This window comes from Gadus chalcogrammus, chromosome 21 (genome assembly GCF_026213295.1).
Source record: "Gadus chalcogrammus isolate NIFS_2021 chromosome 21, NIFS_Gcha_1.0, whole genome shotgun sequence".
In the NCBI taxonomy this organism is placed as follows: Eukaryota; Metazoa; Chordata; class Actinopteri; order Gadiformes; family Gadidae; genus Gadus; species Gadus chalcogrammus.
Genome location: NC_079432.1, coordinates 19,263,037 through 19,278,434, shown reverse-complemented (window position 1 = coordinate 19,278,434; position 15,398 = coordinate 19,263,037). Strand labels below are relative to the sequence as shown.

Genomic DNA, 15,398 nt, shown 5'->3' with positions numbered 1-15,398 from the left:
ACCATAGCAAATCTCCATATTTTCTAGAGAGGCATGAGCATCTGCTGTGCACAGACAGTGGTCAAGCCAGGAGGTTGTGTGCCATGCCTCACTTACATAGGTAAAACTATTATCCGGTAAGAATACTTTACTAGATAAGATACGTTTATTGTCATTACAAAAATGTACCAGATGTTTTGCAAAAAGAGAATTGCTATCTGATAAGTCAGCATTAAAATCCCCATAGACATACACACAAGTAGAATCATTGTCCTCAATGAAGGAGTGGATAAAAGCTAGTCTGTTCAAAAATTCATCCTCAGCCTCATATGATTCACATGGTGTATGTATATTTAAAATGGTAATCCTCTTGCCATTAAAGCATACTTCTAACCCTATGGCCCAATCAACATTTAATCTAATCACTTTCACCATTGGGTCATATCTACGGTTCCAAATGATGGCCACTCCACCTGCTATTCTACCTTTAACTATTTTCATGCTTAGATCAGTAGTGGATTCCCCAGCACCATGAAATCCTTGTGTATTGTATTTAACTTGTCTAAATCCTGTTTGGCAAGCCAGGTCTCTTTGAGACACAGAATATCACACTCATTCAACAATTTATCAACAACAAAGCGTCTTGATTTATCTGTAGCAGTGTGTCCCACACGTAGACCGCGTACATTGTACGATACAATCTGCATATTGTTCTTCATTACGGGATATTGCTCAGGCGCACGAGTCACATCAGCATTCGCTTGTTAGCTGGCTGACAGCAGAAAGGGACTCCCCATCACAAACCACAGGCTGTGGCGCAGGTAACTGGTAGCGTGGATTAGTTTCCAATCAAAAGCGGCCCCTCAAAATACCGAACAAAAGCACCAGCCGGCCACAGATGAGGATCATACATCTCTGCTACATTGTCACATTCAGCAGTGACACAAAAAGAGCTGAATCTACTTAAAGTTGTTTCGATTTTGCGACATTTCACTTCCCGATCCAGTTTATCTTTCAAATAGTCAGAGAGAGTGATGGCATCTAGATTAGGGTCAAACTTTGAGACGAAGACATCTTTGTTGTGATAGTTTTTATGTTGCCCGTCGTGCCCGTACCAATTATTCCAGTCTTATTTCGCTCCAATCTCGCTGACGTTTTTCCGAGGCGAGGTCTGTGCTGAACAGCAGAGTTACCCGGCGCCGGCTTACTACGACCCGCTTTCTTTACTACCGTGGTCCATGCAGGGGAATGCGCTTGACACGGTGACCGAGACGCCACAGGTGATGTTGGGGCTGTGGTCTCCTGGACTGTCACATCTAACCGTTCAGCAGCCACGGGGCCCAACGTTGAGGGGAGCGGCTGCTCCACGGCAGTCAAACGATCATCTATGGCAGCTGTCACCTCTTGCAAACTTTGACAAACATTTGTCTGAGCTTCCAGGGTACTTTTCATGCAGCACATCTCTTTGTTTATTTGTTGCATTCTGCCGAGCAGTGTTGAAACATCTATATGATTGAACGAGACGGGTGGCAGATCGTCCAAAATGTAGGACACAAATCTCGGGATATCCTCCCCACACTCGTTGAGCACTTTCATGCACAGTTTAACATTATTAGTATCTTTCTGTTGGCCTTTGGGCAGTACAGCGCTGAGAAGTGTCAGGGCACACCTCAAACAAAGCCTTCTTGGCGGCGTCAATCCGTTCGGAAGTAAAAGTACTAGTCACCAGCAAAACAATCTCATCGTGGCTTAAGGTTCTCATTTTAACCACAAGAAAGTTCAGTAGTTCATCTTCCACAATCACTTTTCCGTCAACAGTTCTGTAAATGATCGGTTTAAGTCGAGAAGACGCTGAAGCAGCCGCACGCCGTGAAGACAGGTCGGCCATCACCGCCGTAGAGATGCCATTAAATGAACTACACAAGTGTTGCTGATTTGTGCCAAGGTGTTTACCTAAAATGTGTATTCACAAAGTGATCCCTAAATGCCAGTCCACTCGGTTCCACACAGCCAAATTCATTGTCATGTTGATCGCCATCATCATCATCATCATCATCATCGTGGTCATCGTCCTCTTCATCGTCATCATCATCATGGCTGTGCAATGTTCCTTGCAGAGGTTGTGTAGAATGGCACATACAGTGATGACTATGCCTGCCCTCTCTGGGGTGAGGCATATTTCGCCGTGGAGGACATGAAACCGACGTTTCATCTGCCCAATTCCTCTCTCCACAACATTTTGTGTATGTTTGTGTGCTCTAACATATATGGAGGTAAACAATATTAAATGTGGATTCAACAAATAAAAGGCTACAAAGAGCCAATACGATGTGTTTTACGCATAGGACTAAGCGTAATCTGCGTAATCACTTACATGTTATACTTTAACGCTTCTCCCGGTTGTGGATTGAGGTAGGGTGTCAAGAGCCACATCTTGCAGGGATAGCCACTGTTACCCAGCAAGTGACACCCAACAGGTACATGGTGCCTCTCAAAAAGCTGCCTCAGACCGCTCTCCATTCAAATGCACAAATCATTGGTAGCTCCAGGCCACTTTGCAACAACATCCAGTAGTCTATGTTAAAATTTGCATCAAAAACAACCTGCGTGTTGATGGAATGCACTTTCTTCCTATTGACGAACATGTCCTCATCTTTTGATGGCGCAATTATTTTTATGTGCGTCCCGTCAATAGCACCGACCACACCGGGGTTACCTGCAATTGCCATGAAGTTGGCTTTGATCCTGTGTAATTGTTCAATGTCCTAAGGAAACCGGATAAACTGTTGGATGATATGTGGTCTAGAGAGCGCATTGATAGTTTGGTTTATGGCACGGCTGACTGATAGTTGCGATATTCCTAAATCGTCGGCATTGCAAAGTTGCATTTTCCCTGTTGCTAAATAACGTAATGTTGCCAAACATTTTATTTCGGGACTAATCTGATTATTCCTGTTAGTCGGGATGTTATTGCATTACGCACTAACTCCACAACAAGTTTAATCAACACATTCTCACTCCGAACGCGTCGATTTTTGACGAACGGTCAGTGACTTTGGCTTCAGTTTCTGACGCAAAAGGGTACCCTTGCGCTTCTTTTTTCGACGCATGGGGTTTTCAACTCGTTACAATGTAACCCCTTCACGGGGGACCCGATGGCTGCACATAGAGACGCTATGAGCATTCATCCCATTGGCTAACGGAGGACCTTGCGCTTCTTTTTTCGACGCAGGGGGTTTTCCACTCATTACAATTTAATCCCTCCACGGCAATATATGAAGCTATGAGCATTCATCCCATTGGCTAACGCAGGAGCATGTGCTTCTTTTTTCGACGCAGGGGGTTTTCCACTCATTGCAATGTAATCCCTCCACGGCAATGTATGAAGCTATGAGCATTCATTCATCCCATTGGCTAACGGAAGACCCGATGGCTGCACATTAACGATTTTACAGTGAAATCTGTGACATTCCTCAACACAACTACACCAACGTGTCCTTGTTAATTACACAACATGTGTGGGTTAAGATTATGGCCATCAGTTGTCCTGTTTTGTGCTTTGATTGAGAGAAACAATCGTTTTTTTGATCAGTGCTGGGTAGCTGAGGTCATTGCTATAGAGACCAAGACAGACAGAGCAACCCTTTCTCATCAAAATTACGTTCCCAGAGAACTATTCGGCATTCTCAATTACGTTTGTCTAAAAAACGTATTTTTTCCGTGATTACGTTTTATTGAACATATCGTAAATACGAATTCGTTCTCAGCCCATTTTTTGCCATTTATTTACCGTGTTACTATGGCAGAATAAAGAATAAATTCATGCATTATCATTCAACTTGAACATGTGTTTTTACAGTATAGAGTGGTGGAGGGATGACATGTGTTGGCCAACCCAGAAGTGAGCGTCGCCCTCGGTTCCCTTGACACAACCAGAGCCCGTCTACGAAGAGCCTGCCCAGATAGCAAACAATCATTGAAACTATGTTAAATCAACATTCCGTTGTCAACATTAAATCATTGAATCAACATCCGAACTCTGATGTTGATTCTACATCATTTTGCACCATTTTTTAATATTGAAACAACGTTGAAATCCTATCCATAGATCAACGGAATTTCAATGGTATTTCAATTATCAGGAATATTGAAACAATGTTGAAATTTCAACTGAACTAAGGATCAACGTAATATCAATGGAATTTCAATGGTATTTCAATTATCAGGAATATTGAAACAATGTTGAGATTTCAACTGAACTAAGGATCAACGTAATATCAATGGAATTTCAATCGTTATTATTATGATTGCTAGGCATACGAAAATGTAATGCCCTAAATTAAATAGCCTATAATGAATATCCTGCTTTATCGACAGCCAGGATGTTAAAAAGTTATGGAAAATTTGAAAGCTTGTATGCCTATAGCCTAGCCTAAAACACGGACCACACCACACTGTTTAAGGTAAAAACAACAACATTTTATTACAGGATTACATGACGTCACGTCTTCCACTCCCTCCTGCCCGGTCTGGCGCATAGCGCAGCCACTTTTGAACAGCCTGGGCAAAAGTGTATTGGGTGACGGCGGCTGTCCCGAGCTGCTGTGTAATAGCATCTAAAACAGAAAATACAAGCACAATGCAAAAAATTAGCCTTAAAGTTAAACAGAACTCCCACATATATGCACACTTTGAAACAAATTCGGCAGCCTAGGAGACATTTTCTTAAAATGATATACATATCCAGTGGGGGGCTTCCATGGTGGCACGGGGGGGGCAACCCGCCCCCCCCCTGTAATCTGATTGGCCAGCCTGTATGCCCCCCCCCCACCCACTAATGGTCATTGATTCGGGGGTAACGTCAATCATTGCGCTAAAGCTCTTTACCGACGCTGCACGTTATTCTGCACGTTAACTCATTCTGAGTTCAATATCGAGTCTAGATGGTGTTCGATTACTTTTGTTTTGCCTCGTGCAGCCTGTAGGGGAATAGCGTGCTTGCCGTCTCCTCGGCCATTTCAACTTTGGACTTCAACTTCAAGTTCTTTCTATACAGGTACGAACAGTGGTTGTGTAACTGTTTATGTATTTATGTTTAAATGCTAGGGAACATGCCAAGAGTGTTATAGCCGTGCATCGAAAGTTTGAAAAAGTAGTTGGTTTGTAAACGGAGGAGTCGCTCTGCCGTAGCGTGCTAGCTAGCAGCATCACACTGGCAGGCGCGTGGTAAGAAAGTGTCCACAATTTCATGACATAGAATATTCTTATGGTGATTGAAAATGTAGCAGGACTTACCAAACATAGATCGGCAGAGTGCCAAGTCTTTAAAGGGCCGCTTCTGTTTGGCCTGCTCCTTGCCCTGCTTTTTTCCGGACCAGTTCAGTCCTGAAGCCAGTTCGTTGGTCAACAAATTGGCCATCATCCGGCGGACCCTCACCTCTAGGGTAGTCCCTCCGATAATGGCGAGACGGGCAGTCTGGCAAAGTATAACACATTTGCAGGGTTAACACACGCAGACTGGAATCACATTTGCTCATGCCAACATATTCATAGTCGTACTGAAACAACAGTTTTTAGGATATATTGAAAGTTTTCTGACCGAAGAATGATGTAACTATTAAACTACCATATTTTGGCGGTTTGGTCCATTTTGCAGTGTCTCCTCTGCACGGTCCAGGGCCTCCATGGTGTGGAGGGGCAGCTCCAAGGGCTCCAAGGAGGCCAGACCCACCGAGTCAGTCTGTCCACACTTGCAGGAGTGGACGTATTGCCTGAATTCCTCCCGCAGGTCCTTCACCTCCTTGGACAACTCCGTCACCGCAGTAAGCAGTTTCTGCATAGCCACATCTATTGACAAAGAAAATAATAAAATTTGAATGTAAAAGCTGACGCCCTTTTACTTAAAATTTTCAGAAAGTGTTGAACAACTTTTGAAGAGTTATATATATTTAAGCAATGGTTTAGGCTAATTGTTGATAGATGGTACATCCTTCAATGATTCAAAGAATTGAGGAAAGATTTACACATGAATGAAAGCCTAGAAATAGCCTTAGAACATAACATTCCTGTACTTGCCTTTTAATGCCATTCTGGCAGTGCCTGGAGAATCTGTAACAAGTATGAAGAGAGAAATTAAACCATATGACTGGATATACTGCATTTGTTTTGAATGTTTGAATTGACATGAATTACTTCTTTTTAAAAACATACCTTCAGGAGATGGCCTCTGGAATTGAGGAATTGGACCGAGTGGAGGGTAGGCCAATTCATCTCCTGGGAACGATGCTGGGATAGTTGACTTAGGGAAATTGGGGCGTTGGAGGCTATAATACATTTTTGGAGGTGATGGTTGGCTGTCCTGACTGGCTTGTTGGGTTGCTGGTTTGTCTAAAGAAAAAAAATGTGGGGGGCCGGGAAAGGTGGTTAGGGGCTGATCTGTGCGTAATAGACAGACAGACAGACAGAGGCTAACTATACCTGGAAATAACACTTTGGTATGTATTTGGTATATTGTATTTGGTCTAAAAGTAAACAAGGGAGCAATTAAATGTCAACAAATTGTTAAATTGCGCATGTCAACAGAAAATGGTTGAAACCGCTTATATGTTTGCTTTGGACAAAAGCATCTGTTAAATATAAACAAATTTGTGCAACTGGAAATTGGACTTTCATTATTACCTTCTTTTTCTTTTTAGGCCATGGTGGCTCTCCCCCTCAGACTGGATGTCGGTGGTGTCACAATTTTGATTGATATATCGTTCCAGGCTCCTCGCTGCCTCATCATGAGTATCTACAAACACAGAATAACAAGTACAGTGAAGAGAAATATTGTCAGGCAGGGGTATGATTCTGAATCTCAAAAGCCAATTTGAGGACACCCACCACGAGTTATGAGGAGTCTGATTGGTTGGTATGTGTGCCATCCATCTCTAGGCTGTTCCCGCTTCAGGATGGCTGCATTCAGCCTAATGGAGTCCTTAGGAGGGTATGGGGGCCAGAAGACTTTATCCCCTTCAACCCATGTGTTTGGCACAATTTCGGTTGCACCACTGCTGAACTTTATGATGCACCACTGGGCCATTTCTTTTTCTGAGCCAGGGGATTTCAAAGACTGTATAGAACACAAAGCACACCAAAATTAACTTGTGAACTGATGAACTGATAAACAGATGAACTAACTGCATGAACTGATTATATGAACTGATGTGGACATTTTAATGAGGTAAGGTATAAATGATGGGAATGGCAACCCCCAAACTGTATACACCCCAATGTTTGCAGATGGTAAGGGATACTGGCCATAGGACTCTTTCTTGGTAAACTTTCGAAAAATGATGTAAGTATCCTAACTAACCTGACAATGTTTTCAACAATGGTAATGTCATTTACAATTTGAAAACAGTTATCCCCAGACCTAGATGATAACGTGTACTTTTCCGTAACAAGCTTATGGTACTGATCTCCATAACTTAATGAAGAAATCAATGGACCATCATAATGAGGATGCATGTATTTTTGGCCTTTCTTAACAGTGTCCGAGGTCGGTGCAGGTGATTCTGAGAGCCTTTTTACTACTTGCTGTAAAGGCAAGTGAGGCTTGCGCAATAGGCGCTTCAGTTGTGCTAAATAATTTTCATACGGAAATGCAGATATGTTGTCCAAGGGACCAAACAGACGGTATTCTGACGCCAAGTGTGTCAGCTGATGGACATTGTAGGTAATTTCACCTTTCCCATATAGCTGCCCAAAGTGAGTTACGAATGAAGTCAACAATCCCTGAGCGCAATCAATCAATTCCTCTGATGTACCAGGAGACAACAGCAAATGCATGGCCACAGAAAGTAACATAAAGTTTTCATAAATTTCATGGGCAATGGTATTTTTCAAGACTACTGGGCCAGCATAAAGCATGAAATATCGAAGCTCTGTAGCCTTCCACCGATCTATTTCAGAGAGGTGCCTGGTTTTCCGGCTGAACTCAGAAGGAGTGTAAGGTCCTAGTCCCTTCAATTTAACTGAGATCTCTTCGATTGATTTACTGGACAACCTAGTTGCCAGTGATTTGCCCCTCATCCAAATATATAGCAACTTCCTGGTTACCCCAAGACAGCACAAGTGCATGTAATCTAATGGGAACATTGTCACCATTTTGACCAGACTAGCTAGCGGTGACAGTGTTTGCTTTAGGTGGTGTTCTTCATCAGTCATAGAGTTGAAGTCTGTGTCTGTCCTCAATCTAACATTGATTTCCGGATATGTCATCTTGTTGTGCCATTCGCCCACTTGGAAACACTTGTCGCAGCCTGAATAACCGTTGTGGCTTTTTATATTTTTAACAAAGGCTCGTGCTGGGGATTCGCATATAAACGAGCACACTTCTGCCATTATCTGCTGCCCTTTGTAACAAATGCCATTTTTTAGAATGCCACTAAGGTCCTCAATAAATGGGCCCAAGAACTCAAAGACACTCTTTGGTTTGGTAAAGCCACAGAAGAGGCCGACAAGGAATGGCGATCTGCTGTAATCAGCATTAATGGTTGCCAGAATGGGCCAGAACTGAGTTCTGCTGCTTCGGAATAGTGGTAAACCATCTATACTAAACTGCAGCTTAATTGTCGTCAAATTAGCAGGCAGCTTCAAAGACTTAAGTTTTGACATCAATCCTGCGGCTAGGCCAAAGTGGTAATATTCCCCACCCTCCATTTTCTTAGTTTTTATTTCACCTTGTGTCTTGAGAATTGTCCGAGCATCTCTTGGCAATTCTGGGTGAAACACTCGCAAAATGCTCAAGAGTGCAGTCAATGCTGCTAGTGAGACAGAAAAGGAAGAGGCCCAAAATCTTAAGCTTGTCACTAAGTCTGATGTTGGAGCTTCAGCATCAGAATCATCTGATTCTGAATCAACAGGCCTAGATGACGGACAGTCATGAACACTGTCCAATGACACATGGGTCTCACTGAATGCTGACCGCTGCTCATGTTCCCCTATACCTGGTTGGTCCACAACTGATACTAACTCTGATGTTGGAGCTTCAGCATCATAATCATCTGATTCTGAATCAACAGGCCTAGCTGATGGACAGTCATGAACACTGTCCAATGACACATGGGTCTCACTGAATGCTGACCTCTGCTCATGTTCCCCTATAGGCCTACCTGGTTGGTCCACAACTGAGTGACTGGAGACTGAAACACCTGACTCCAATGCTACACTTGGGCATTTAAAATGTTCCAGTTCTGCGACAGAGTGGGCCTTGCATGTTGGGTTCAGTAAAGGTTTTATCAAACTGCTGCAGGATTTCTGACTCTGTGGCCCTAAGCATTGATTTAATTTTCCGCCTCTTTGACCAGCGGGATGTCATTGTGCAAGTTGTTAGTAGAAATGAAATAAAAAAATATGTTTGCTTACTTTGTGTGCAATAGTGATCTGTAAGAGAACAGAAAAGACAAAAGTCAGTGTTAACAAACAGCAATTTAAATACAGATAGTTGTGGTATTATTGAATAATAGTGAAAGGAATGCCTTTATTTTGTAGTAACCTGATGACGTCTGTACCGGGGGGAGGTCCCGTGCATGCGGCACACTAGTGTACGGTTTAACGGCGGGAGAAGAAGCCGAATAAAGACACAGCTCCGATTACGTCGTATGTACGAGCGTATTACAAGATAAAACCCGACAGGGTGTCAGAACTGGGCGACTTGTAAGCGGAGTCAAAAGGAAAAAAAAATAGAAAGACGACGAGAGGAAAGTATACGTTTACGCGGGAATGGGAGATGAGCCGGCAGCTATGGCGCAACCTACACCAACTGCTACGTTCACAAAATACAACCTCCAGAGCCATTCGATTTACAAAGCCTCAAGATTGGGAGCGTTGGATAGGAGATTCGACCGCTTTCGGCTTGCAAGCAACTTAAACGCGACGTCGGAAGAAAACCAGGTGAACACGTAGTGTATTGCATGGGCGATGAGCTGAAGATGTGCTTAAGGGCTAACGCTAAACTGCGGAGGAGAGGAAGGGGTACACGGATGTCAAGGCGGGCTTGGATGCATTTTTGTGCCTAAAAGGAATGTAATTTACGAAAGAGCCAAGTTCAATCAGGCGTGTGCACTGCAGGAGAGAACGGTGGATTCCTTCATCACTGCTCTATACGGATTAGCTTAACACTGTAAATATGGACAGTAAGGAACGAGCTGATCCGCGACAGGTTGAGTGGTCGGGCTGAGCACGTCTCATTGTCAGAAAAGCTACAGCTAGACAAGAGACCTTACCCTTGAAACTGCTAATACTAAGACAAGGCAGTCTGAAGAAGTTAGAAGACAGCAGTCTGACTTAAGAGGAGAAAATAGCGGTGCAAGCAGGTGCTCTAATGTTGATGCTGTGCATGCTAAAAGCTACAGAAAATTTCCCTCAAAGCCTCAGGCACAATCACCAGGCAGAGGTAAACCTAATGCAGGGCCACAGTCAGGCTCAAAGGCCTGTTATAGATGTGGAAAAATGCCCTCGCATGGAAGAATATGGAATGCCCCTGCTAAAGATGCTGTGTGTCACAACTGCAAAAATGGACATTATGGCAGGTGTGCAGAACAGTGCGAAATCTCTGAATGCTGTCACTACAGGGGAAGAAGAGTGCTTTTTTCCTGGGGGCCGTGGATTCTGGAGAAGACCCGTGGACGGTGCAAGCTACAAGTGAGACAAAAAACCAGTTGCCTTCAAAATAGACACTGGTGCTGATGGTCAACGGGGGGGGGTGGGGGGGCCCCTGCCAGCGAGGTTGTGTACCATGACATTACAGGGGGGCATGATGTGAAGCAGCACTGGCAGAGGTCGACACGCCCCATTGTTTGGTCCAGGTGGAAATGTACCTCTGTCCTAGGTGTAGCAGAGAAACCACTGCACTGTGCAAAAAGACAGCCATAGAGGAACATTTATGTCGGTATAAAGACCTGCACCTGCACTGTTGGGAATGGCCATGCCATAGAAAAGCTTCAGCTTGTGTGTAGGGTTGACGGCATCACCATGGAATCGTTTGAAACAACAGTATCCGAAAGCTGTTGTCGCGCTTGGGTCTTGTTCAGAGGCCATACTCCAATTTAAAGTACAGCAGAGGTTGTGCCCTTCTCTCTCCACCCCCACGCAGAGTACCTCTACCCCTTATGGGAAAATTGAAGGAGGAGATAGACCGTATGGAGAAGGATGGGCGTAATCACCAAGATTGAGGAGCCGACTGATTGGTGTGCCGGGATGGTGGTGGTGCCGAAGAAAGCAGGTGCTGTCCGCATTTGTGTGGATTTCACAAAAATGAATGAATCAGTATGCAGAGAAAAGTGTATCCTGCCTTCTGTCGAACACACTCTGGGCATGCTAGCTGGCGCACAGTATTCAGCAACACTAGATGCCAACATGGGCTTTTGGCAAGTACCATTGACAAAAGAGTCGGCCAAATACACCACCTTCATCACGCCTTTTGGGCGCTACGATTTTAAACCGTCTACCCTTCGGCATAGCATCAGCTCCCGAGCACTTCCAAAAGATGATGGTGACAGAAGTGACCGGTGGCCTGGAGGGGGTACTGTGTCACATGGATGACATACTGGTCTGGGGACAGACACAGGAGGAGCATGATGTGCGGCTACATGCGGTGCTAGAGAAGGCACAAAAGGCCGGCATTACGCTCAACATGGACAAATGTGAGCTCACACGCCAAACAATCAGATTCCTGGGTCATGTGATTTCAGCAGATTGGAGTGAAGCCAGATCCAGAGAAGACGAGAGCAGTACAAGAGCTGGATGCACCCAAAAATGTCAGCGAACTCAGGAGTTTTCTGGGCATGGTCAATCAGCTGGGCCGCTTCTTGCCTAACCTGGCTGAAAAAGACAAAGTGCTACGAGACCTGCTGTCCAAGAAGAACCACTGGTACTGGGGGATAGAGCAGCAGACCGCCTTCGATCGGTTAAAAGCAGAGCTGTCATCCACACCGGTGCTCACACTGTACAACCCAAACAATGCACTAAAAATCTCTGCTGATGCCTCTTCCTTTGGCCTGGGGGCAGTCCTGCTGCAGAAGACCAATGCCATGTGGTCACCTGTGGCATATGCATCCAGGTCAATGTCACCGACAAAGCAGCGCTATGCTCAAGTGGAGAAGGAGGCCTTGGCTGCAACGTGGGCGTGTGAAAGGTTCAGCTGTTTCATCCTAGGAAGACCATTCGAGCTGGAAACTGACCATAAGCCGTTGGTGAGTCTGCTGGGAGGGAAAGCTTTGGATGACCTCCCACCAAGAATCCAAAGGTTTAGGATGAGACTCATGAGGTACAGCTATACAGTCAATCATGTCCCTGGAAAAAGCCTGTGGACGGCCGACACCTTATCTCGTGCTCCTCTGAGAGCCGCAAGAGCGAACACAGAAACAAGCCTACTAGAGGACACCAACATCTATGTAGACTCTGTCATCAGCAACATTCCTGTCAGTGGAGATTATCTGAGCAGCCTACGTGACCACCTGAAGGCAGACAGCAGATGCTCTGCACTGATGGAGTACTGCACAGACGGCTGGCCTGACAAGAGCCAACTGCAGGGCGTGCTGAGACATTACTGGGCTGATAAAGCAGTGCTGACTGTGCACGATGGACTGCTGCTGCGGGGCACGCGGCTCGTCATCCCATCGGCCTTACAAGGTGATGTGCTGGAGAGGCTACATGAGGGACACCTGGGGTGACAAAGTGCAGGGGCCGGGCCAAACAGACGGTATGGTGGCCAGGACTCAGCAGCCAGCTGAATGACATGGTGCTGAAATGTACCAGTGACAACATCACCCAGCAGAGAGGGCCCCACCACCACAGAGACTGTGTGGACCAGGTGTGGGAGAGAGGTTAAAAAGCCGCAGAGACTTGATTTGTGATTTATTGATTTGTTTTCCACAGTTTAAAAAAAAAAAAAAAAAAAAAAGGAAGAAAAAGAGAGTAACATGTGATTGTTAAAATGTTCTGCTTCACTGTTTACAATTACCTGAAACCTGAGAGTTTAAGTTTTGAGAACACAGCCTGCTAAAGTAATAGTTCACAGTATGGTAATGTGTAAGTTATTGTATTTATATTTTGCATGCTTCAAACAGGGACAGATCAGGACAGGTCTTCCAGCAAAAGGGCAGAATAAACCCCTTAAGACCTGCAGAGACAAAGGTAGTCCACCCTTTGTTCTCAAAGAAAGGGAGATGTGGTATTATTGAATAATAGTGTAAGGAATGCCTTTATTTTGTAGTAACCTGATGACGTCTGTACCGGGGGGAGTCCCGTGCATGCGCACACTAGTGTACGGTTACGGCTGGAGAAGAAGCCTAATAAAGACACACTCCGATTACGTCGTTGTACGAGCCTTATTACAAGAATAACCCGACAATAGTGTGATTGTACTTTATACATATGTACTCAGGTAACCAAAAGGTTTCCCTAATATTCCCCCAATATTTGTATCTGCTGTATCTTGTATACGGTGCGTTCACAACAAACGCGACGGGGCGACAAGATCCCATACAAAGTGAACGGCGAATTATTCGCTAGAGAAAACCGGAGACAAGTTTAGATTTGTCGCGCCACACTTTCGCCCTGCACAGGCAAGCGCGTTCACGAGGTTTTGTGCCGCGACAAATTCGCTCGAGTTGAAATATTTCAACTTTGACGCGAATTTCGCGTGATGAAAGCCAATCAGCGTTCAACAGCGTGGCCACTGAGTGACATGTGTAACGTAACAGCCAATCAGCGTTCAACCGGTGTGTGTGTGTGTGTGTGTAACAGTTGATCAACTGATTAAGTACGCTACCAAACGCATAAGGTAGCACTTTTTGATATGGTAGCATGATTCGATAGGCTGATACTGTATTATAACGTCTTTATTGGAGCATTCAGGGGTACAATACTACACAGCGGATCAAGTGTCATCGTGCGCATGCGCAGAACCACTAGATAACAAAAACTGACAAGGGAGCAGAAATTGATAGAACACCGGCAGGCTGCTGCAATTATGCTAGCGTTGGTGCCGGTGTTCACCGGCGGTCAGAAGAAAAAGCGGTGCTTTTTTAATAGATTTAACGACATACATCCATGTATCTACTGCCTGCTTAGCAATTGGTATAATGGTACAGATAGCCTATGTATTTCGAGCTAGCTATCACAAAAATAAACAGGACTCTGAGGTTTTGCTAACTTATTGTAACCTGTTGGAAGATAACGACGATGGCCATCAGCACGAAGTTACATTAACTTTGGCAGATTTTGACATTGATTTAACAAAATCTATTTCAATGACTGCATTACTGAGTGGGTTACCACCATGTTAACGAGTAACAGTAGTTGATTTGGTACAATTCATTCATATCGAACATTACATAATCAAGCTTACCTGATCGTATGGGTCAAGGGTCCAGAAATGAGACGTGTCCGGTGAAGTACGTTGGTCTACCACCCGATGATCTCCCGGTCAACCAAATATCGATGGATTTTCAATCATTTTTCCCGGTCAACTATATCTCGATGTATTTTCAATCATATTTCCCGGTCAACTAGGACTATATATCAATGCTTTTTCAATCATATTTCCCGGTCAACCATATATCGATGCATTTTCAATCATATTTCCCGGTCAACTATATATCGATGCATTTTCAACCATATTTCCCGGTCAACTCTAAATCAATGACTTTTCAACACATTGGCAATATCGCCCGGTAACCCAAATATCAATGCTTATTCCATCATAAAGATAACAATAGATCAATGTTGTTCCAATGTTGCTGCCATCAACATTAGATAACATCAGGTTTCATCGATATGGTAATGGTGATTCAACATTTATTTTGCATTGAAATTTCAATATCAACCATAATGATGATTCAGATGGAAAATCAATGTTTATTCAATGTTTGCTTGCTGTCTGGGTGGGCACTTCCAATACGCCCCATTGTACCGATCTTGGTTGTAGTTCCATGAGACATCCACTGGGGGTGATCGCGGGCGAGTCCAGATTGAATGGGAGTCTATGGGGCTAGACGGTTAATTATGCCTCTTTGACCTGCTTGTCGTTGAAATATCGCAAATTTTATTGTAGATTCCGCAAGTTCAATATAGATTACGGTTCAAAAGTCAAATGAATGAGTACTTATGTCCTTTCGATTTCTTACAGTTTGGGCCGTTGTTGGCCATACGCGCTAGCATTCTGCTAATGAATGCTAATTGGTCAGGGACGGACTTGCGACTGATTACGACCAGAGACCCCTCTTGACGGCATATGAAGCTGAAGTGCAATCAGAAACGTGTTATTTTTGCGTACTGGATTTATATTTTCCTGTGTGTCGGGTTTGGTGCTCCGAGAGGAGAGTTCATTCGTTCAGTTTCCTCCACAAGGAGGTCGCGGATCTCCCCAAGCC

General features: G+C 44.4%; 1 protein-coding gene across 1 annotated transcript; it reads right to left on the bottom strand.

Moving 5' to 3' along the window:
- Window positions 1–857: 857 nt before the first annotated feature.
- LOC130374043 (uncharacterized) lies at window positions 858–6,835 on the bottom strand. Its single transcript, XM_056580605.1, has 6 exons — window positions 6,658–6,835; window positions 6,190–6,366; window positions 6,055–6,087; window positions 5,606–5,826; window positions 5,275–5,455; window positions 858–4,595 (listed from the first exon to the last, which is right to left on the bottom strand). The coding sequence occupies exons 2-6, from the start codon at window positions 6,311–6,313 to the stop codon at window positions 4,471–4,473; spliced, it is 684 nt and encodes a 227-aa protein (XP_056436580.1). The 5' UTR covers window positions 6,314–6,366; window positions 6,658–6,835; the 3' UTR covers window positions 858–4,470.
- Window positions 6,836–15,398: the final 8,563 nt, after the last annotated feature.